Source organism: Carassius auratus, chromosome 25 (assembly GCF_003368295.1).
Source record: "Carassius auratus strain Wakin chromosome 25, ASM336829v1, whole genome shotgun sequence".
In the NCBI taxonomy this organism is placed as follows: Eukaryota; Metazoa; Chordata; class Actinopteri; order Cypriniformes; family Cyprinidae; genus Carassius; species Carassius auratus.
The window spans coordinates 14,788,932-14,811,386 of NC_039267.1; the positions used below are offsets into that span (position 1 = coordinate 14,788,932).

Here is a 22,455-nt window from a genome sequence, read left to right on the forward strand (position 1 = left end):
CCAAGCAGCTGTACATATACAGTACAGCTACTATCTTGAAAGGGGAAATACTTGAAGTTCTGTAACTGTTTGCTGAAATTATTTTAATGACTTTTCAAATCAAGAAAAAAGCAAAAACTGTATAATTTTTATAATAAATTTTTATATTTTATCTTAATATATACAGTATATAATATAAACAGATAACAAACACACAGACAGATGGACAGAAAGACAGACAGACAGATGGACAGACAAACAGACAGAAAGATGGACGGACAGAGAAATGGATGGACAGACAAATAGATGTACGCAACAGAAAGACAGACAGACAGACAGATGGACAGACAGAAGTATGCACAGACAGACAAATGGACGGACAGACAGACAGACGGACGGATGGACAGAAAGAGAGACAGATGGACAGACAGACAGACGGACAGACAGAGGGACAGATGGACAGACAGAGGGAAGGATGGACAGATGGACAGACAGAGGGACAGATGGAAAGATGGACAGACAGAGGGAAGGATGGACAGACGGACAGACAGAGGGACAGATGGACAGACATAGGGAAGGATGGAAAGACGGACAGACATATGGACAGATAGATGTACAGATTGACAGACTGACAGACGCATGGACGGACAGACAGACGGACAGACAAACAGACAGACAGACAGATGGACAGTCAGAGGGACGGATGGACAGACGGACAGACGCATGGACGGACAGACAGACAGACGGACGGTTGGACAGAAAGACAGACAGAGGGATGGATGGACAGACGGACAGACGCATGGACAGACAGACAGACAGATAAGGCACACTTCCTAATGCTCCAGAGTGCTTTCATCTTTGTCAGAAGATACTGTGTAAAGTATAGAGTAACTCATGGCCCTCAGGACAGTATACAATACAACCTTTTGTAGTCCTATACATACTATCAATTATTAATCCTTGACCTGCTGCCATTCTATACAAACACAATTGAAACTACTTCAAAAACAAAAGTGATTTAAGTAGAAAACAAAAGCTCCTTTGATTTTCCTCTCTTTGGGTGCTCACAGTGACCCCAGACTTTATACTCACACAGTGTCAGAGACCAAGTGACTATATCATAGTGTCCAAACATTACTTTGATTTGTATTCAGCATCCTCTCCAAGGTCCATTGAATGAGAGCAGATATCTAGACCACACACCTCTAGCCTGGAAAAGAACAGGAAGGATCTCAAAGCATCTTAAGCTAGCACTCAACAGACCTGCTCTTGTTTATTCCAATGGGAGACGGGAGCAGCTCTTTCAGTAGCATGACAGCAAACCGTGGTCTGCTGTCATTAATTAAGTGGCAACTCAGGGATACTGACCCAACCGGCAGAGAGCCACTGGGGCCCCGGCAGAGCCTGTCAATCTACAAACACTGAGATGAAGATGCTGAGATTCCCAAGGAACACAGAGTGAGAGAGAGACAGACTTTCAACGGATTTAAAGATAAAGGAATATCGGAAGAGATGAAATGGCATATGAAAGACTGGGAATTGAATTAGAGATTTTAAGTGTTTTTTCTCTTGTCTTATAATGTTATGGTGTTCTGGAGGGAGCTGTTTTTATAAATTACAATGAAAATGGCAATAAAGATAATATCTATTAATAATTTTGTGTTTTCTCACAAAACCTTTACATTTCCTTGAAAAACTTTGACTTGGCTTGCAAAACCCATGCGCTATCCTGAAAAAGTTTTCAGTTTGCTTGCAAAAAATTTGTGATGGAAATATGAGGTGAGAGCAAAAACTTATATTGCAACATTTTTGCAAACAAACACTAATAATTTTGCAAACAAATGCAAAGTGTCTCAGGTACATGCAATACTTTTGCAAAAGAAGATCCAAAAATACAATTTTGATACAGATAAAAAAAAAAAAAAATCTAACTACATACGGACAGGGTTTGGATAAAAATCTAAATGGATCTGAATGTAATGGATCAGATTCGCCAAAAAATATGTTTTTTTAGCTACAGAATGAAACCCTTTCACTATATGGACAAAAACAGTTGAAACATCCTCCAAAAAAAATCATCTTTTGCATTCCACATAAGAAAGCAAACCATACATGTTTGGCAAAACATGAGGTTGAGTAAATGAACTTTTTTGGGGGGGTGGGATTGGAGGGGGTTGAACTATCCCTTTTATAACTCTATAAATACACTCAGCAGTGCTCTCATAGGTGTTCGCAATAATAATAAAAAAACGCAAAGAGGAAAGGCTCTGACACTCTCAGTTCAAGTTCACCCCTCTCTCCCACACAGACACACAAAAGTACCCCAACTCGCTCATCCATCCTTTGTGACATGGGAGCGCCACCACTGGGACAAATCGGGGGCCCTCTTGAATGTCACACTCACATGCCACATACAATAAGACCCCCCTTCCAGTCCAGACACCCACGTTGTTGCATGTCCACGAGCACCGGCCGCCTCTTGCCAGCCAGGCACAAACAAATCGAGCAGCTGACAGCATAATTCACTAAGCGGGACTGGCCCAAGGCCATGGGCAGGATGGTGCAGAGATTTGGCTCACCACTGAAGCCCCCCACACCACCATCCCATCCAACGCCCCGGTCCATTCAGACACGGCCCCTCCACTGTCTTGGGAAGGAGAGAAAAGACAGGACTCTGAGGCTCAGTGCGTCCCCTCTGCATGCCTGAGTGAATGTACTTGAGCCTAATACCGAATAATCTGTTCATCAAATGCCCCTGCTGCCGTTGAGGGGAAATCTGCTCCCGTTTTCACAAGCAGATTCGGACAGGGGGTCTGGATGCCAAGCTACCCCAAGTGCCCCCACCAAAGAGCAAAAAAGAAAGAAAAACACAGACAAAAAAGTGCTGGTCACAAACAGATGCTTTAACACAGGGCAAACACAAAGATTACATCGGTTAAATAAATATCCATAACAATAGCATGACTGCAGGTGAGATCATGTTTTTACACAGTGCTATCAAAAAGTTAACAGTGAATGATTTACATTTCAGAAAAAAAAATACGGTTAGTTATTTTGTCTGTTTTTGCTCCAATAATGAAAACAGTCCCAAATGAAGTTGATGAATGAAAATTTTTTTGAACAAATTGGTAAAGGATTCAATAAATGACTCAAAAAGAAAGTCACTTGTTTTATTCTGGAAAAAATCAGTGCTCTTGAACAAAGAGGTTGACTGAATACCTGAATGTCTCATTCATAAAAACAGTAGTTGAATTACATTACAAATTCTGCCAGGTATTAGTCTCATTTCCTGAATGAATCAGTGTTTTGAATAAATGGGTAACTATTTCAATGACTCATAAATAAATCAGTTATCTTGAATGAATTGTTTGACTGAAAAATTCAATGACTTAATCTTAAAAACAGTTCCTGAATTCAGATTAATGTACTACTCTATTTATACCATATCTTACTACGATAAAATAGTAAGATAGTACACTACTACGCTGTTCTAAATTCAGTCAGACACTTGTTTCATTTCCTAAATGAACCAGAGTTTTGAATGAATCAGTTGAGTGAATGATTCTGACTCACTCATGGAGACAATCAATTGCTTTTTTCCCTAAACAAATCAGTGTTTTTGAATGAATCAGATGAATGAACGTTTTGTGACCCACTAATAAATGAATTCACTTGATTCGTTCCCGAAGGATTCATTGTTTTTGAACAAACTGGAGGAGTAAATGATTCAGTGACTAACACATTAAGAGAGCCACTTGTTTCATTCCTGAACAAATCAGTGTTTTGAATGAATCAGTTAAGTGAATGATTATGTGACTCCTTCATAAATCGAGTCACATCATGAATGATTCTGTGTCATTCAAACAAAACGGTTGAGTGTATAATTGTGTGGCTCACTCATAAATCATGTTTTGTTTTCAGAATAAATTTGTGTTTTTGAACAAATCATTTGAGTGAATGATTCAGCGACTTACTCAAAAATGTACACCCCCCTACTGGTGTGGTGATATAACCAGCTGAAAAAAAATCACTGAATATAGCTAATGCATAAACTCACAATCTGTCAGAAATGGTGCAAAAACGAAACGATGAGCAAAACAATTTTCCTTTTCTCCTGACATCACTGAGGCCAAATAGGCTATTGGATAATGTATTCAAACAGCTATTTAGTTACCAAACTAGCATTCAGTCTATAATGCCCACTTTCACAATCCAATCAAATCCTGAAGTATCAAGTTAAGTTATTTTCCCCATTAGCTACATGTCCGGTTTCACTCTGGAAGAGACATGTATTTTAACATTGAAAAATGGCACACTTCACCTTTAAGCATAAAAAGGTAGTTCTGCTTGGACACACAACTAACTGGAGCATGTAGAGACACACACTGCCACACGTCCCTCACAGGTGGACACACATGAGGCATGTGGAAGGGGAGGGGCCACGCGAACCCCGGACTGACAGCTTTACAGTCCGCAACTACCATCTGTCACAAACCCAAGACCCGACAAACAACACAGGGACTTTCTCAGTGGAAAAACAGAGCAGTGCCAAAAAGTGTAGAAGGGAAAAAACCTTGTTAGCTATAGTACAACACTTGGGAAGACAGATGGTGAGAGAGAGATTTCATTCACTAAAGATTCAGCCCTTCCTTTGTGCCAAACATTTCATCACGGCATCATTCAGAACACCAAACTGAAAAGAAGAAAAGTAGTAAGGGAGACGAAGGAGCCGTTGAGCATTTTTTTTTTTAGCAGGTACCGACTTACTATCCCGGTTCACTAGCTGACTTACAAAAGGGCTTTTAGCAAGTCCTAAGTAAAATGGCTTTGGCCAGCTCTTAGAGGCTTTGTCTCAGACGGCATCCAAAAGATTAATCCAGGCATATCAGTCGCTCCTTGGCACTTCGTAACAGTTAGCAGACAAAATAATGAGCCTAGGATTGAAGTCTGAGTTTGTAAAAGCATTTGTCACTTTCTACTGAACTGGGCTCTGGGACAATTTGAACAATAGTGGCATATGTTAACTTTGAGCCAAATTACGCTTTTTTCACACAGGGTACTTGCAGTGTATAAAAAACGGATATACACACAGCAATAGTTACATTTTTATTACAGGCTTACTTTATTTAATTTTTCTTTAAGAGTTTAGGCCACCAAACCATTTTAAAGGTAAGATAAGGTAGATATTTATTAGAAGTGACCTTATTGAGCTCTTATTGGCTCCAGTATTGTCTTCGACTATACTGACACCTATTGGTCTGGATGATAGAAGTTTAATAACTGCTGCTGCTTTGCATTGAATCTGTTTATCTGTTTTATGTATTATATTCCTCCTTATAATATTCCTTGGATTCAATCTCAACAAATTTTTACCTGTTCCTGGTGCTAGCTGCATTGATTAGTATATTAGTAGTTATTAGGGATTATTAGTAGTAGTAACTCAGCCAATTTCATTACACCATTAGTCATGTGATCTCAACATGACAGCACCCATAGGAACACACTTCATGTAGAATAAAACAGCTTTTTCTTGAAGGCCGTTATGACTCCTCTCAGCTAATATGACTAAATGTCACTTAACTATAAGTATTCACAAGTATTCCTAGTATTCTTTATTTTAAGTTTAAAACTAAAATTGCTGAAGTGCACCTTTGAGGCAACAACATAATAATACAGCTCAAACAGACTGCGATTTTTTTTTTTTTTTTTTTTTTTTTACGTTAAACTTTTTATTAATTCATTTATTTATTCTATGTAAATTCCATTTACTTTGGTAAAGGTAGATCTTTGGTAAAAATGTAAATCATTATATTTTTGCATTGTTTCAGTTTATTGTTTAGCAAGAATTCCTTATGTCTATTTAATGTTATTGATTTTTGATATTGAACTTGATTTTGTCCACCAGTAATTACATTTAAAGATACAGAAACTGTGAATGAACTTAACAGGGTTGTGAATTAAGCATCACAAAAATATAAAACCGCAATTAAACTACTGTTTCCAATTTTAATTGGTTTAAATATTTTACAGTGCACAAAACTCCATTAACTGAACTGATGATTATTAATTTAGAGGCTCTATTTAACTACAAAGCATATGCTCAGACAGACTCTGTTTAAAACAATGTTTTATGCTCTCTTGTTCAGTATATTGACTGGCAATACAATACAGCAGCAGACATACATAGCAGACAAAAATAAATATTTGAATTTCCACGATATGACTCAAAATGAATTTTTGGGCATAGATCACGTTCAGCTATAAATGCATCATGTTTAAAGTCTGAACCCCAAATTTTAATAGAAATACGCTTGGCATGCAAACTATCTTGCACTTTAAGCATCTGTGCAGCATTACATTACACTAAACTCATTTATAACAATAATAATCGATGATTTATTAAAAACAGATAAAGTAAAGTAGAGATTCCTCCTTCACATACCTGTATTGCTGAAGAGTGCGATCTGCGCAAGAAAGAGTGCGCATCTCGTCGCAAGCGCTTCCATTATTCTCGGGATGCGAATAAATATTGCTGTTAAGAGTAAACAAGGTGAAGACAATCGAGACGACAGAGGAACACCTCTCCCGAAGAGCCGGAGGGTATCACATTGGTTGAGTAACGGGAGGAAATACCCTCTTCAGCGGTCAGATCCACTTCTCTCTCCGCTGCATGGATGAGCGCGCGTCCGGATGAAGCGCATCGCTTCGCGCACAGTGAGTTCTGGAAGTGCGCGCGCCGCCCACAGACCACCACACACACAAAAAGTTTGGTAACACTATCTATGGAGACTATAAATAGCGCATAATAAATATACAATTTATAAATAGAACGTATTTTGGGAAATAATTCTAACCACAGACTATAATGCATTATAACCACGTGGATGTTAAAAATGCACTTAATTATTATTAATCGTATATGAAACTTACGGCATTATGATTCACACTGTAATGCATTATATAATATTTTTTTTTGCATGATAATAATTGTAACCATAGTTTCATAACATAACATAATCATAACATACCATAAAAAATGGCTGCTTTAACTGAATATCAACAGGCGATTCTTTTTATACAACGCAATAAATCAGCTATTAAAGTTAAGTAAATTACATCTATCGATTAAATCTCGTCCAGATGAAGGTTCACTGGTCTGGAAGGTTTTAGTCTCCAGCTCCACTCCGGGTTTTCATTCCCACTCCTAGAGCTAGAGAAAAACGCTCCGACTTTCAAACTTGTGCTCCCCGCTCCGCTTTCACTCTGGATTCCACACTGCTGATTTGAACGCAGTGGGAACGGAAGAGTGAGGTAAAGTGACAGATATCTGAAATGAAATATGAGACATTTTTTAGTTCAATGGCCAATATAACATGAAAATTTCCTATTACCTTGTATCTGTGAATTTAAAAATGGGGATATATCGCATTTTTTATATTTTTATAACAGCACATGTAGTAGGCTAAAGGCTAATGATAAATTAGGCTGTGGTATAGGCTATCATAAAAATAGCACTGAAAAATTATAAAAATTATATTTTTATTCACAAAAATTAGCTATGTTTAACAAGGATAATACCAATAAATTTTGTAGTCTGAAATATTTGCGAGCATTTTTCCGTACTCACCATCCTTTCCTACCAAAATGCATGCCAAGGAGGCAAAAACGCAGAAAATCGAACCAGATTCGAATTTTTTTGTGACGGACGAAAGTTTCGGACTCAGTGTGCAAAGACCTTTGTAAAAAAAAAAAATTATTTAATACAGCACAAATAATAGCCTACCATTGTACCTGTCCATTGCCTGATTTGATGTCTCCATAAAACACGGAAATCCAATGTGTGTGTTGTTGTTGTGTTGTGTAGTTTGCTTCATTTTTACGTTTAAATGATGAATTAGGAAATAACTTGCCTTCATGCATAAATTTGATTAAATAATAACTGCATAAAGCAACAACCACAAAGGCCAAGGTGTTTGCCACTATCCACTCCAATATCAGTGACCTCTTAGAGGGAATGAATATTGGTTAACTAAAACTAAAGCATAATCAGTGACCCTGAAAACAAGGTGTTATATGCATATTTTGCACCCTTTTGTGCACATGCACCCCCTGGGATGCACACATTCTCTCTTTGAAAACAGTTCTCAAAGAAATACTCTTGCACATCATTTAAAATACATTCCAATGCAAGGAGATCGTGAGAAATGCGATTATCAGATTTCAAAAGGTCCGGTAAATATTTGTTTTTGATGAAGAGAGGTGTAACTGCTTGAATGAGATATATTATCTACTCCTTAGGGATAGGAATGTCCCTTTGTTTGTTTGTATGAAAAGGGTTAGTTCAGAAGATTTGATTCAAAAGCAAAGAGTGAGTCATTGACTCTATTAGCAGAAACTATACTATAGGGTAACATAGGAAAAAGTACAGAATGTTTGAAATGAGACTGATTAATATTTTTTGTTGTACAGTAAATGTTTCTTGTGAGATAATTGTGAGATAATTGTATTTCTGAGATAAAAGTTAGAATTGTGAGATCAACTGAGAATTATGAGGAAAAAACTCAAGACTTGCAAGATGCAATTGTGAGAGGTAAACTTAGAATTGCAAGAAAAAAGTAAGAATTCTGCCTTTATATCTTGCTATCCTGAATGTGAATTTAGCTTTTTTTTACTTTTTTATTAAATATGCTATTTCCAGCATGTTGGCTTGCAACAGCAGGCCAAACTTTCTTCAGATGTTCTCTCAGGTTATCTCTGAAGCCTGTTGAGGAAACTTGCCTCAATTAATAAGAAGCACAACTCATTAGGCACAACGTGCTCAGACTGTTTAAACAGACACTGATCAAACAAACCATAATCAGCATCACACAAAAAAACAGTGGAGAAAGATCAGATAATGTAACTTTAAGATGCATCTTTGAAAACGGCATAGTATATGGAACAAGAAATGCATTTATTTTCAATATCGTGCTTCTTTTGGTGACTTACATTCAATTAAAGGGGCATATATGGTTTACAGTTCAACTTTATACAAAAAATGGGGTCCCAAGACTAGTAATAGTCTACCCATGTTACGAATGCAGAGACCATGTGAATACATTAACATAATTTACCCAGGATTATCTTTAATTTATGCAGAGTCTGTTCTTCGATTGTAAAACTGAATGTTTCACGGGGGCCCGCCAAATCTGCATTAACATCCATTGTTTTTTTATATATGGATGTATATTATTTATTTCTATATATTTTATAAAATGTATAATCTAATCCAGTAATATATACATATATAATGAATGTATAAGAAAAAAAACATCCTGTTGTCCTTAAATGACCTTTTAATTAATCAAAATATGCATATAACAAGTTCTGTACGCTTAAAATATTTTTTAAGTTTGATGCATTTAAGATAATAGAAAAGACAAATGTAAGAATACAAATAATAATAATAATAAATAACAGACACTGTTAATAAATTCAGTTTTCTTCATAAATAATAAATACAAAAGCATGTGGTAGAGGATTTAAAATGTACATTTCACAGCACAAAAAAAGATTGTTGTCATTCTGTTTTCATGCATTTAGAATGAAAATATTTTCTAGAGGACAAGGTGTCCGGTAAACTGCTGTTGGGCAAATATGAATAAGTCTAAACATGTCTTCATATTCACAAGAAAACAGGATTCTACACAGTAAGGTGCATGCATTGGGAGCATAGGAAATCAGTGTAAATGGTTTGTAATGACTTTTGTCATTTATGACAGAATATGCAAAAGATGGGATATAGATTCACTGCGGTGCTATACAGCGTAGAGCAGGGCTATTCAAATCTTGCCCTTGAGGGCCAATGCAGTGCACAGTTTGGCTCCAACCCTGATCAAAGTCACTTCCCTGTGATCTTATAATGATCCCAAAAACATTGATTAGCAAGCTCAGGTGTGTTTGCCTAGGGTTGGAGCCAAACTCTGCATCACACTGGCCTTCAAGGGCAAGATTTGAATAGTCCTGGCATAGAGCAAAAAGCATCTTTTTCGAAAATGTTTATATTTTTGAAGGGGGTCTTAGGATGTCTTAGGATGTCATGCATCAGAAAAGAAAAACATATACAATTAAATATTTAAAAATACTCTTTATCTGACTATTGCATCTTCATCGCACATGTGTGACTTAATATCACACAACTGACTTCAAATATCACATTTGTGAATTCATATCTCATATTTGTGACTTCATATTTCACAATTGCAATTTCATATCTCATATTTGCAACTTTATATCTCACAATTATGACTTCATATCTCACAATTGCAACCCTATATATTCAATATTTGCAACTTCAGATCTTTCAATTGTGATTTTATATTTCACAATTGCGACTTCAAATTTGCAAGCTTTATAGCTCACAATTTACGACTTTGTCACAATTTTAACTTTATATCTCACAATTGCGACTTTATGTCACAATTGCGACTTCATAATCTCAAAAGTGCAACTTCATATTCAACGTTTGCAACTTCAAATCACACAATTGTGACTTCATATCCTACATTAGCCACTTTATACTTCAAAATTGTTACTTAATATCTAAAATTTGCGATTTTGTAAGTCACATTTGCGACTTTGTCACAATTGCAACTTTATATTTCACAATGGTGACTTCATATCCTATATTAGCTACTTCATACTTTATAATTGTGACTTCATGTCTCACATTTGCGACTTCATATCTTACATATGTTTTGCAATGTTGCTGTTTATTCTAATGTTTTTTTTGTTTTGTTTTTGTAAATCAGCATCAATGATGACCAAAGTAACATCATATTTTATTGGATTACATTGTTCAACTTTGATATATCTACAACAATACAGCTGGGAAAATCAACCAATGATACACTAAACTGCAAGCCCCACAAATGATGCGTTGACCTGCCTCTTTAACTCTCACGGCACCTACTACAGTCAGTCCACATGTTAATGGGATAAGTTGCGTAATGGAAAGTTTGATATGAAGGGCAACAGTGTTTTGTCACTGAGCCAAAGTTTGAACGCTGGGAAAGTTGCTGATTAGGAAGCTCTGTATAGGGGGTTGTACTGAGCTCCTCAAAGGCCACAATGCCTGATATGTTTTGGATGCAGTTCCGCTACAACAGACCGTGGGTTTCCCCTTAAACCACCATTGCCGTCTCCAACGATAATTTGGAAATTGCTTCGCTGCTAATCCAGTACCCATGCTTTCAGGGTTTTTGATGCAGCATCAGCATTGGAAATCCCGGAGAGCCATTGTCAGTTTGCAGGCCCATGGTTACTATTCACACTTTATGAAGATTAACTGTCATTGTGTGGACCAGAATGCAACAAGGCCGGTGTGTGTACAAGTGTGAGTCCCATTTCCCAAACTCATTTTCTCCAGGTCCAGAGTTGTGTCCACTGCAGCGTGGAGCTCTCTACATACCAACATCCGAACAAAACGCTCCTTCACAAGCTCGAACAGAGCCTTTAAATCAAAGTGCTTCCAAATGACATCAGGTTCCTGGAGCCCTGTGAGAGAAAAGAGGAGAGGGAGCAGTGAGTGCCTTTCATCTGGGCTTCAGTGGTGCAGCCAAAGCCAGACTCACGTCTCAGCCTCCCGATGGGGGACAGACGACACTTACACACTCACACACTCACACACAAACTTCACATCTAAGCAATATGGGCACGAAAGAAAGGCGAAGCGAGTTGCAGACACTTTGACTCCATGCCTACCTCGCTTTTATCTGTCTCTCTCTATCACTGCTGTCTATATGTCGCTCGCTCGCTCTCTGTTTTTCTTTCTCGCCCTTTATTTTCATTGCTTGATGTTTATAACACAATACAATAGTAATAGATGTAATAATACAAATACATAATATATAATATTTATGGTTTGTTAAACCATTAAATCATTTAAAACAACATTTTCTGCTACATTTTTTGAGTATTTTAATATATCACATGTAAATAGTATAAAAATTATTAAATAAAAATAGAATATATGAATATTAACATTTTAATAAATATATCACAATTTTAAACCAATAACCAATAATTGTTTTGTTTTGGTATGTTGATCAATTAATCAATATCAATCAAATTGTATTTATGTAGCAAATCAATACAGTTTAAAGTGCTTCACAATCAAGAAACAAACTATTCACTCTAAAATTGTCATAATACTACAAAACAGACAACATGATATTAAGAAAGTTTATGTTAACATTGTTCATTTAAATAAAATAAGAATAATGTATTTTTGAACCTTTTTCATATTGCATCTAAAATAAAAGTATAGAATAAATTATAATTCGAGTAAAATCAACTTTTTTATTAATAGCCATCTTCTTTTCAAACGATCAGTCAATAAATCCTCAGTAAACACCACAGGTGATGACATGATCACAGAAATGTACCTTTAATATTTCCGAACTGAGCGTTAAAAACCACCATCATAATTTCAAGTTATTTCAAGTATATTTTCCTTCAGATTTAAGCAAAAGTGGTGTTGTCCAAATAAGTGACTTGTTTTCTCTGTAACCAGTTTATTTAATTGCACCAATTTGATGGATTCATGCCTGAGGGGCGGGATTTATCACCATGACAGGGTAATCAGCCAATCACTGTGCAATCCTCTCATATAACTTAGTGTCAATCTTGTTGTTTTATGGTTAGTTATGTTCTCTTTAGATTTTATAGACAATTAAAACATTACATGGAAGAAAAAACATTGACGAAGAACTCTTATATTTATAACAAAACGGAGCATACGTCTGTCTGTTCAGTCACACTGAGTGGCTAATTTTGTTCCAGCAGCACAAAACGGCAACTGACTGAACAGGAAAAAGCGCTGGCCGTCCATAAAAAGCCAACAATGGCATCTGAGTGTGAAAACAAGCCTGTTGTGCAGCAATGAGGAAGTTTACATCTACAGCTCTTACAGATGTGACATGCTGTGAGCATTTAAGTCCTTCAGCTAGACGCACTTAGCAGCTCAAATGAGATGTTGACTCTGTTCTTATATCACAACAGAGCCACCAGGCAGACGAGGCGGTGCGCGCTACGACCCTGACAAACAGCAAACAAAGTATTCAAAGCACTAATTGTTTTCCTCTCATATGTAAGCTGTCTTCAATTAAAGGAAAATGTGGCGAGTGGAGTAGACCTTAAAAAAGAAAAGGAACTCAAGCGGTGCTTCAGGGTTTCCTAGCAACAGGAGAACGGTGAGGTAAAGGCCAGTTGTTGCGTTCCTTTTGATTCGGCACTAGAGAAAAAAAAAAAACGAAGAATCAGGAGAGTTTCACATTTGGAACATTTCAGCAATCCCAGCTGAAGTGCTTTGGAACATGCAATCCATGTCCAAAAACTGGGAAAAATATGCGAAATAATGCGTGGATAATGCTGGAGTTCGCAACAAGGGTCCTCAAAAGTACAACACACACACAAACGTATGCATATCCAATACAATGAAAACAGCATTTGTAATTATGCCCCAGCCTCCCCATCCCCATCCCTAATTTCTTAATCTTCAAAGCTGCCCAGTGGTATTGTTTTCCCTGGGTATGGCTGTTTCCGAAGCTATTCACCCCATTCAGCTCGCTGAGGCCGAGCAGAAGCATCTGCAGACAACGGCTCCGAGCTCTCTCTTTCTCAGGGTGTCCAGCTGCACAATGGATTTCTTCAGCTAGAGCACAAAAGAGGCTTGCGCGTGAAAAAAAAAAGGTTCAAATTCAATGGCATTCCTCATCACAATCAGTCGGCATATGCACTAACTAACTCTCACTTGCTCAACAAGAGTAATGAAAGAGAAATATGGTGTGGATGAGGGATGTTGCTAAACTAAAGACAACTGCATTGTATCACCATTAAAAAAAAGAAAGAAAAGAAAATCTCCATATATATATATATAGACACACTAGATAGACAAAAGTATTGGAACACCTTACCATTACACCAACAAGGACTTTAATGACAATGCATTGTAAACACAGCTAGAACAGCTTCCACTCTTCTGAAGAGTGGGAATTTCTACCCATTCATCCATTTTTTAAGAGCATTGGCAAGGTCAGGTACTGCTGTTGAACAAGAAAGCCTGGCTCGCAATCTTCATTTCAGTTCATTCCAAACACACCAAACTCATCCAAACATATCTTTATGGACCTTGCTTTGTGCATGGTGCACAGTCATGCTGTAATAGGAAAGGGTCTTCCCCAAACTGTTCACACAAAGTTGGAAGCATGGCATTGGCCAAAATTCTGGAGCATTAAGATTTTCCTTCGCTGGAAGTAAGGTGCCAAGCCCAACCCCTGAAAAACAGCCCCATGTCATTATCATAATACCACCCAATGTTAGGCAGGTAACGTTCTCCTCGTTTCTGCCAAACCCAGACTCGCACATCAAAATCGTGAACTGTGACGAGTATAATACTGGTGTGAAACCTGCGCAGTTCATCTTAACCCTCTGGGGACGGATTGGGCGGTACCGCCCAAAATGGCATACTTTTACAAATGTGTAGTTATCTCAAAAACTATTAATGCTAGAGAGATGCGGTTTTTTTGCCGTCTTCCTCAGATCCCGCTGAAAACAGCGGTGTCCAGTTTGTATATTAAACACTTCCCTTATTGCGCAATACCACTGCGTAAACAGGCCAATGAAAACGATTGTGCTAGGCAGATTCAACAAGCAACAGCCAATGGAAAAATTGCCGCTGGGAGGAGTCTTTTTCTAACCCAATCAGAGGAAGGTTATGTCTTCTAGCGATTCAGAGGACTCTGTAGCTCTGCTGTAGCCTTGTAAAAGCTGGCTGGACTAAAGTAAAAGACATGTAATCAATAAGCGTTCAGAGAATCAGCATCAGGGTGGAGAAAGCAGAACGCGATCGGAGTATTAGCGAGCACAAAGAGCTAAATTCGAGCGATCGGAGAATCAGCATCACGTGGAGAAAGCAGAAAGTTATCGGAGTGTTAGCGAGCACAAAGAGATAAATTCGAGAGAGATACAGCATTATTACAGAATTGTTTTATCAAAATGGCAAGCAGTAAAAGATTTACGGCAGAACAAACTCTGGAACAATTACTGGAAAGGCCTGGAGAGGCCTTGCTTTGCTCACTGGCATGCCTAGGACTGTTTTTAAAAAAAGTTAATTATTGAATTGTTCTTTACACATTTGATTAAACAATAACACATTTCTGTCAAGCAAAGAGTTTGAAAAAATATATTTTCTTTGTTCAAAAACTGTTCTATATTGTGTGTTTTTCAGTAATAAATGACAAAAATCTAATTTTCGTTTTTGAAATTCTCTAGTTTATTGTAAAATTTTTCACTCATACTTCCTTTATATAAACATATTGCATGCATGCTTATGGTAGCTTAGGGTCTTCTGAATCCATAGATACCAAACACAGGGTGTGTCATCTCCTTTACATATGATTTATAAGCCCAAATATAAAAATAGAGAAAACAGACCAAAAAGGGCTTAGTCCCAAAAAAAAAAAAAAACGCCTAGGACTGTTTGTAAATAAAGTTAATTATTTAATTGTTCTTTACACATTTGATTGAACATTAACCCATTTCTGTCAAGCAAAGAGTTTGAAAAATATATTTTTGGGTCAAAAACTTTTAACTATTGTTGTGTGAGGTAGGATTTTCAGTAATAAATGACAAAAATCTAATTTTCGTCTTTGAAATTCTCTAGTTTATTGTACAATTTTTCACTCATACTTCCTTTATAGACATATTGCATGCATGCTTATGGTAGCTTAGGGTCTTCTGAATCCATTGATACCAAATACATGGTGGTCCATCCTCATTACATATGGTTTATAAGCCGAAATGTAAAAATAGAGAAAACGGACCAAAAAGGGCTTAGTCCCCTAAGGGTTAAATATGATCACAACATGGATAAAAAAAAACACCCTAAAAGGGATAAAATTCTGAAGCAAACCTGGTTCTTGTTGTCATAAGAACTCCAGTTTAGTACAGGTATCAGAACCACTGTTTCAGGTAATGACCATATCGTTACGCCTTTTGTTCTGTATCTTTAAGTTCGACCAGGACTAAATGTATCCTTTTCGTTTATAGTCCAGACGAAAGAACCAAAAAATTAATTAAAAATCAAGTGTAAAAAAAACCCAAAGTTCTGTAAAAGCCATTTGTTAGGAAATCGGACGACATTTGTAGCGCTGTCAGGGGCATGTTTACATTATGGGGGCCCTATAGGCAAATCTCCAGGAGGGGCCATTTGCAAATGTGTACTTTGCATGGTGGGAAAATACGCTACTGAGCACTGTTGATTGTAGCGTGCACGTGAATAAGTACTGCAGAAAGCTTGGTCAAAGGATATTTAATACTTTATTGCATACTCACTGACAAAAGAGCTCTTTAAAATCGGTGGATTCTGATTGGCTGTCAATGATTTTATTATTAAAAAACTGGGGAAAAAAAGTTCTGAAAGTGATTTCAACAATATCAGTCATCTGTGATGTTATCGATAAAGGTGTGGAATTCTCAACAGTTTAAAAGTTGGGGAAGTAGCCCAAGTTGATTCAAGGTTCGGGTTTTGATTCTTGTGGTTTTGAGTTGTTCAGGGTTAAAACTTTATAGTTATTGTTATAGCTTGTACTTGGTGTGAACAGCCAATGTATGATACTTACAATTACATTTGTGATTTGTATGTTTTTTATGATATACCCATAAATCATTAACCAGTATGCCCTGGGTGCTGCACAAGTTAAAAAGACAAAAATTGGCTTCCCTCACTCTTCTCCTCTTGCACCCAAGGCCTTCAACAAGAGGGTGCATTAGCTCCCCTATCACATCCTCTGTCTGGGCCCAGGGAGCTCTATTGTCACCCCATACAAAAGCCCAATTTGGCACCCCGGCTGCTTAACACCCTAAGGCTCCTCAGGCTCAATGGCCAGGCTTCCAGTAGGCAAAAAAGGGCCCAGGCGTACCTCACCCAGCGAACTGCCTAATCTTCTTGCCCTGTGCATTTGCACCAGCCTTTCTGTGGCACGAATCAAAAGCCACCTCGCTAATTAGAGTCCTCCCTACTTTTACTGTTATTCCACCATAGCAATGTGATCTCTGTCTCCGTATGTATAGAAGTAAAGGCAATAAAATGCATGCGGTCTCAAAGAATGCTTTGGAAAGCTGTTCTTTTGTTTAAGTCGCAGAGCCTATTTACAAGCAGAAAAGCACTTGAGAGCATGTGAAAACGAATGCAGGGAACTTACGCATGTCATTTAGAGCTGTGTTGTGTGACTTGTGGCATTGAGATATTCATTTAATGTGATTCGATATGGTTAGCCTGTAATCTAAGCCTAACTGAAACAAGCAACTTCTTAGCATTTGACACTGAAGTGTTTATTTTTTTTTCTGAAGTGTCAGTATGCCATGAGAATCACAATTTCTGAAATGTCAACATATTGTATACATAATTCGGTCAGAATAGTTGTTGTGAATGACAAAAAAACAACCCAAGAAACTCTCTTAAACTCTTTATTGCATTAATCTTGCATCTAGCCCTGAAGATAGCTTTTCTAAACATGAACTGCAAAAAAAAAAAAAGCTCCAAAGAAAGGTCACACTTAGTATTTTTGTCTTGTTTTCCAGTACAAATATAAGTGTCGCTAATTTTTTTTTTTTATGTTGTTGACAAAAGTCTTAGGCTAACCAAGCATTTATTGAATCAAAAATACTATAAATAAACAACGATATTTAAAGGAATCTAAAAGAACCGATTTTCTATTTTAAAATATTTTAAAATGTAATTTATTCCTGCGATCAAAGCTAAATTTTCAGGATCATTACTGCAGTCTTCAGTGTCACACGATCATTTGGAACCATTTTAATATGCTGATTTGCTGCTTTGGAAACATTTCTTATTATTATCAAAGGTAAAAACTGTTTTTTGCTTCTTTAAAGTAAGAATGTATTAAAGATATGAAATTTAAATATCAAAGTCTCCAACATTTTTATTTTAATCCAACACAAGTTTTACAGTATCCGTCTTGCCAATTTAAATAGTGCCCTCTAGAGGAAGAATTCTTGTATTACAAAATACAGCTCAGAGAAGAATTTATTTCAATAAATAAATAATTACAAATATTTGTATAAAAAAATAACTAAACAATATACTACAGACATTCACGACCATATAATTAGATTGCTGAGGTTTAAATAAACAGGAAGGCACACCAATTTTTATCATACAAATAATAAAAATGTCTATAAACAAAAAGAAGACCAAAACTTGTTTCATTTCATTGAAGGTTAATGTATAATGTCAATCACAAAACTCGGGTTTGGATCCATGGCAACCAAACTGTGGCCTCATTCACCGATGCACCACACAGGGTCTGTATTCTCTCTGCTTAACGCTTTCCTTTCTCTTTTCAGCACAGCTCTGCTTGCTCTGAGCTCCATTCACGGCCAGTCAGCGCCACCAGTGTGCTCTTTTCTCCACTCATATAATTGGTGAGCTCAGGCAGAAATACTCAAACTCAGCACACCGTAGCCATCCAGAGCAGAGAGTATGTGATGCTGTATGGCCACAGGCCAAAGACCAATCCATTCAAAGACACTTTCCACAGAAATTCACCTACATTACTGACCAAATATCAAAAATAGAAATTATGACAATGATCAACCAATCAACCAATTTTACATCAAACTGAAGAAAATAGACAGACAGACAGACAGACAGACCGACAGACAATCAGTCAGACAGACAGACAGAGAGACAGACAGACGGACAGATGGACAGACTGTCAGACAGACAGACAGACAGACAGACAGAAAGACAGACAGACGGACAGATGGACAGACTGTCAGACAGACAGACAGACAGACAGATGGACAGAGAGACAGTCAGACAGACAGAGAGACAGACAGACAGACAGATGGACAGACTGTCAGACAGACAGACAGACAGACAGATGGACAGAGAGACAGTCAGAGAGACAGAAAGACAGACAGATGGACAGACTGTCAGACAGACAGACAGACAGACAGACAGATGGACAGACTGTCAGACAGACAGAGAGACAGAGAGACAGATGGACAGACTGCCAGACAGACAGAGAGAGAGTCAGACAGACAGAGAGAAAGACAGACAGACAAATGGAAAGACAGACAGACAGACAGATAGACAGATGGACGGACTGATAGACAGATAGACGGACAGACACAAAAAGACAGACAGACACAAAAAGACAGACAGACACTCAGTCAAACAGACAGACAATCAGACGAACAGACAGACAGACAGACACAGAAAGACAGACAGACAGACAGACAGACACCGAAAGACAGACAGACAGACAGACACCGAAAGACAGACACCGAAAGACAGACAGACAGACAGAGAGACAGACACAGACAGACAGACAGACAGACACAGACAGACAGACAGACAGACAGACAGACAGACAGAGAGACAGACAGACAGACAGACACAGAAAGACAGACAGACAGACAGACAGACAGACAGACAATCAGACGAACAGATAGACAGACAGCCACAGAAAGACAGACAGTCTATAAAATACGAAAATAGATAAATAATATTTATTATGTATGATATTATTTTCTGCTTTGAATAGAATTAACCAAATATAAAATAATTTCTTAAAATAATAAAAAAAAAAATTATTCAAACCGTCCAATATTCAGCATCAAGCTGTAGAAAAGAAAATTAAATAAACCAATAAATATTTTTATTATTTATTATATTTATTGTTTTCACTTGGAATTAAAGTTGAATATTAAAACTAGATAATTTTTAAGTTAGGTTAACCAGTTCAATATTAACATGCTGAAAATGATATATCTAATATATATTAACAACAACAATAATAATATTAATATTAGTAAAACATCCCCTATCTTAGCTCAAAAGACAAACTTCAAGATGGGGCTGACTGGAATTTCGAATTTCACATGCTGACTAATTTGGCACTGCCTCTTGGCCACCTTTCACAGTGGGGTGTTTAGGTCGGTATTGTACATTAAATTATTTTGGTTATTGAATTTTGGTAGCCCGATGTTGCAACCGAAATTGAACCAAATAACGTCTTATATTAGGCTATGATGTAGTGTGCCTGCTGTGTAAAATGTTGTAAAATGTTGCTGATGTACTAAACGTTATAACTATGTTTCTGGAACGTTGTGAAAAAAAAAATTATAATGTGAAAAACCCAAAATCTGTCTGTAGTTTTAAGCATGTCAAATAACAAAATTTTCAAAATATTTTAAAACATGAAAAAATGGGCTTTACAAAAGTTGTTTGTTGGGACGTTACTTTCTGATTTGTTAATGAAGATTATTATAATGTTTGTTACATGAATGCTTGTTTTGTTGCTTGTTATCTCACAATTCTGACTTTTTCTCTCACAATTGTGAGTTTAGCTCACTGACTTTTTTCAACTGAAAAAAAAGCTAAAATTCAGAATTAACGAAACTAAAATAAGCTTCCATAATTTTAATTACAAAACAGATAATATTACGTATACTGAATGCAGAATTCAAACCCACATCATTTGCCTTCCTTCCTCATACACTGCTCAAAACGGGTTAATCTGACTCTGAGCCGTGTCATCCACCGCTGGATCGATGAGACCGCCTTCGTTGCTACGGACTCGTGTTTGTTCCTCTCAACATGGACCTGCCTGAACCCATCCGGCGACGGCTTGGAGATTTGTCCAGAACCGTGTTTGTGGACCAAAACCGAACACAACCCTCTGCGGAGGAGCACGCTGACTTCCTGAACCAGAGTAAGGGTGTCTGAGTTGGCGAAATGGTGACTATGTTTTGAGGTGCTAGCTGCTGGGCTAATTCATCTGGTTAGCCATTAGCCGAGTATGTGTGTCACATAACGGTAGTCTAGCTTCTGTTAGCATTTTATTTCTTACCTGATTTGCAGATACAGTAATGCTTTATATCTCTGTTAAACGGTGTTGGTTACTTTTATTTTCTGAGCTGCCTACTTAGTACCTAAACAGCGAATCAATTTGTTGTTTTGAGTCGGATCTTTTAGTGAATCTATTGAACATGTTCACAAAACCGATCTCAACGAATAATCCAGTAATCAATTTATTTTTTTGTCAAAAACTCACAAATGATTTATTAAACTGACAATCTAAAAAAAGTTTAACGAAATAGCTTAATTTTACAATTAAAATATTTACGATTCAATATATGGCGTTTTATATTTATATATATAAAAATCAATTATAAAGAAATTGGATCGCAAAATCGAATCGTAATCATTCATACAAAGTTAGTGTTTTAATAAGTAGCATTTAATGAAAACTTGCTTTAATAACAGACACAGTGACGACATAAAAGCGAACTGTTCGAAAGAATCTAAATATTCGAAAGAACCGATTCGCAAAAATGAGTCGAACTTCCCATCACTGTGATGTTCTTTATTCGCCAGATAAGGATGTAGTATCGAGTCTCCCGCTTCAGATGTCACTTTACTTTAACATGTGGTTCTTTCCTTTCTGGTGGATCAGTGAGGTTGTGATGCTACAACTGAAGGTGATTCTCCTCTCCCTTATCTTTTTAAACAATTCAGTCTTAAATAGCTGACCATTGCTGTTTAAACTTTTTTATATTCTGGGATATTAATGCTAATAATTAATTATGCTTTTTCATCTAGTACCCAGCCCTCGCAGATTATTACAAGTTTATCCTGATCACAATTCTTATTTTAATGACCCTGATTGAGGCCATCAGACTCTACCTGGGCAATGTTGGAAATCTGCAAGAGAAGGTAAACCATATCTGCGTAACCTAAGTAATATGATCGTTTCCCTTTATCATTTTATAATCTTTTGCATAGGTTCCAGAATTGGCTGGATTTTGGCTTTTGACTTTCCTGCTCCAGTTTCCCCTGATTCTGTTCCAGCTCTTCAATGAGGCTATTCTCATTCAACCTTTGGAGAGAGGAGTTCATATCATACTGGCCTTATTTATTTTTGCAGAGGTATTCATCTATATATATATATTTCTGTATTGATATGGGATTATAATTATTTAAATATGTTTTAAAGGAATTTCTTTGAATACTGAAATACTGAATAATGTGGGGGGGTTTTCAGGCACTTTTTGGATTTGTTGCCTTGCGTGCAATGGTCCGACACACTGAGAGTCGCTTCCATTTGCGACAATTCGATGGGATTCAGGAGTTAAGGACGTGACGAAACCTGCACTGATGGACTATAAAAAAACCAACAAGATTTATTTGAAAAATACAAAGACTTCATCCATTATCAATGGCGAACACTAGAGGACACATCAGTCGTTGAGTTGAATTGTTACTGTGGATGTCTTGATGCCTTATTTTATACAAACAAATCTTGCCTTGTATAATATTTTTTATGTAAAATAAAATATTATAAACCACAAAATAATATGTATACGATTTAGAATTTAACAAAATTACAAATGGAATTTATTAGA

The 22,455-nt window shown here is 37.0% G+C and overlaps 2 protein-coding genes across 7 annotated transcripts in view; one reads left to right on the top strand and one right to left on the bottom strand.

The window, feature by feature from the left end:
• LOC113043449 (receptor-type tyrosine-protein phosphatase zeta) overlaps positions 1–6,705 on the bottom strand; it is a 54,393-nt gene extending 47,688 nt beyond the window's left edge. For 5 of the 6 annotated variants that reach the window (XM_026202855.1, XM_026202856.1, XM_026202857.1 and 2 more), the window contains exon 1: positions 6,422–6,705. In XM_026202855.1, coding sequence (XP_026058640.1) covers positions 6,422–6,485 — 64 coding nt within the window. In that variant the 5' untranslated portion in view covers positions 6,486–6,705. The remainder of the gene's footprint in view (positions 1–6,421) is intronic. The other variant, XM_026202854.1, reaches the window with a different exon arrangement.
• A 13,811-nt stretch (positions 6,706–20,516) lies between these two features.
• On the top strand, positions 20,517–22,385 carry tmem17 (transmembrane protein 17). The gene is made up of 5 exons (XM_026202860.1): positions 20,517–20,762; positions 21,428–21,531; positions 21,653–21,766; positions 21,836–21,979; positions 22,095–22,385. Exons 1-5 carry the CDS (start codon positions 20,648–20,650, stop codon positions 22,191–22,193), a joined length of 576 nt encoding a protein of 191 aa, XP_026058645.1. The 5' UTR covers positions 20,517–20,647; the 3' UTR covers positions 22,194–22,385.
• The last annotated feature ends 70 nt before the right edge of the window (positions 22,386–22,455 follow it).

Coding starts and splice junctions, on each gene's coding strand:
- tmem17 (XM_026202860.1), top strand. CDS start 20,648: ATGGACCTGCCTGAACCCATCCGGCGACGGCTTGGAGATTTGTCCAGA. Junction 20,763..21,427: donor CGCTGACTTCCTGAACCAGA/GTAAGGGTGTCT, acceptor TTTATTCGCCAG/ATAAGGATGTAGTATCGAGT. Junction 21,980..22,094: donor CCTTATTTATTTTTGCAGAG/GTATTCATCTAT, acceptor GGGGGTTTTCAG/GCACTTTTTGGATTTGTTGC.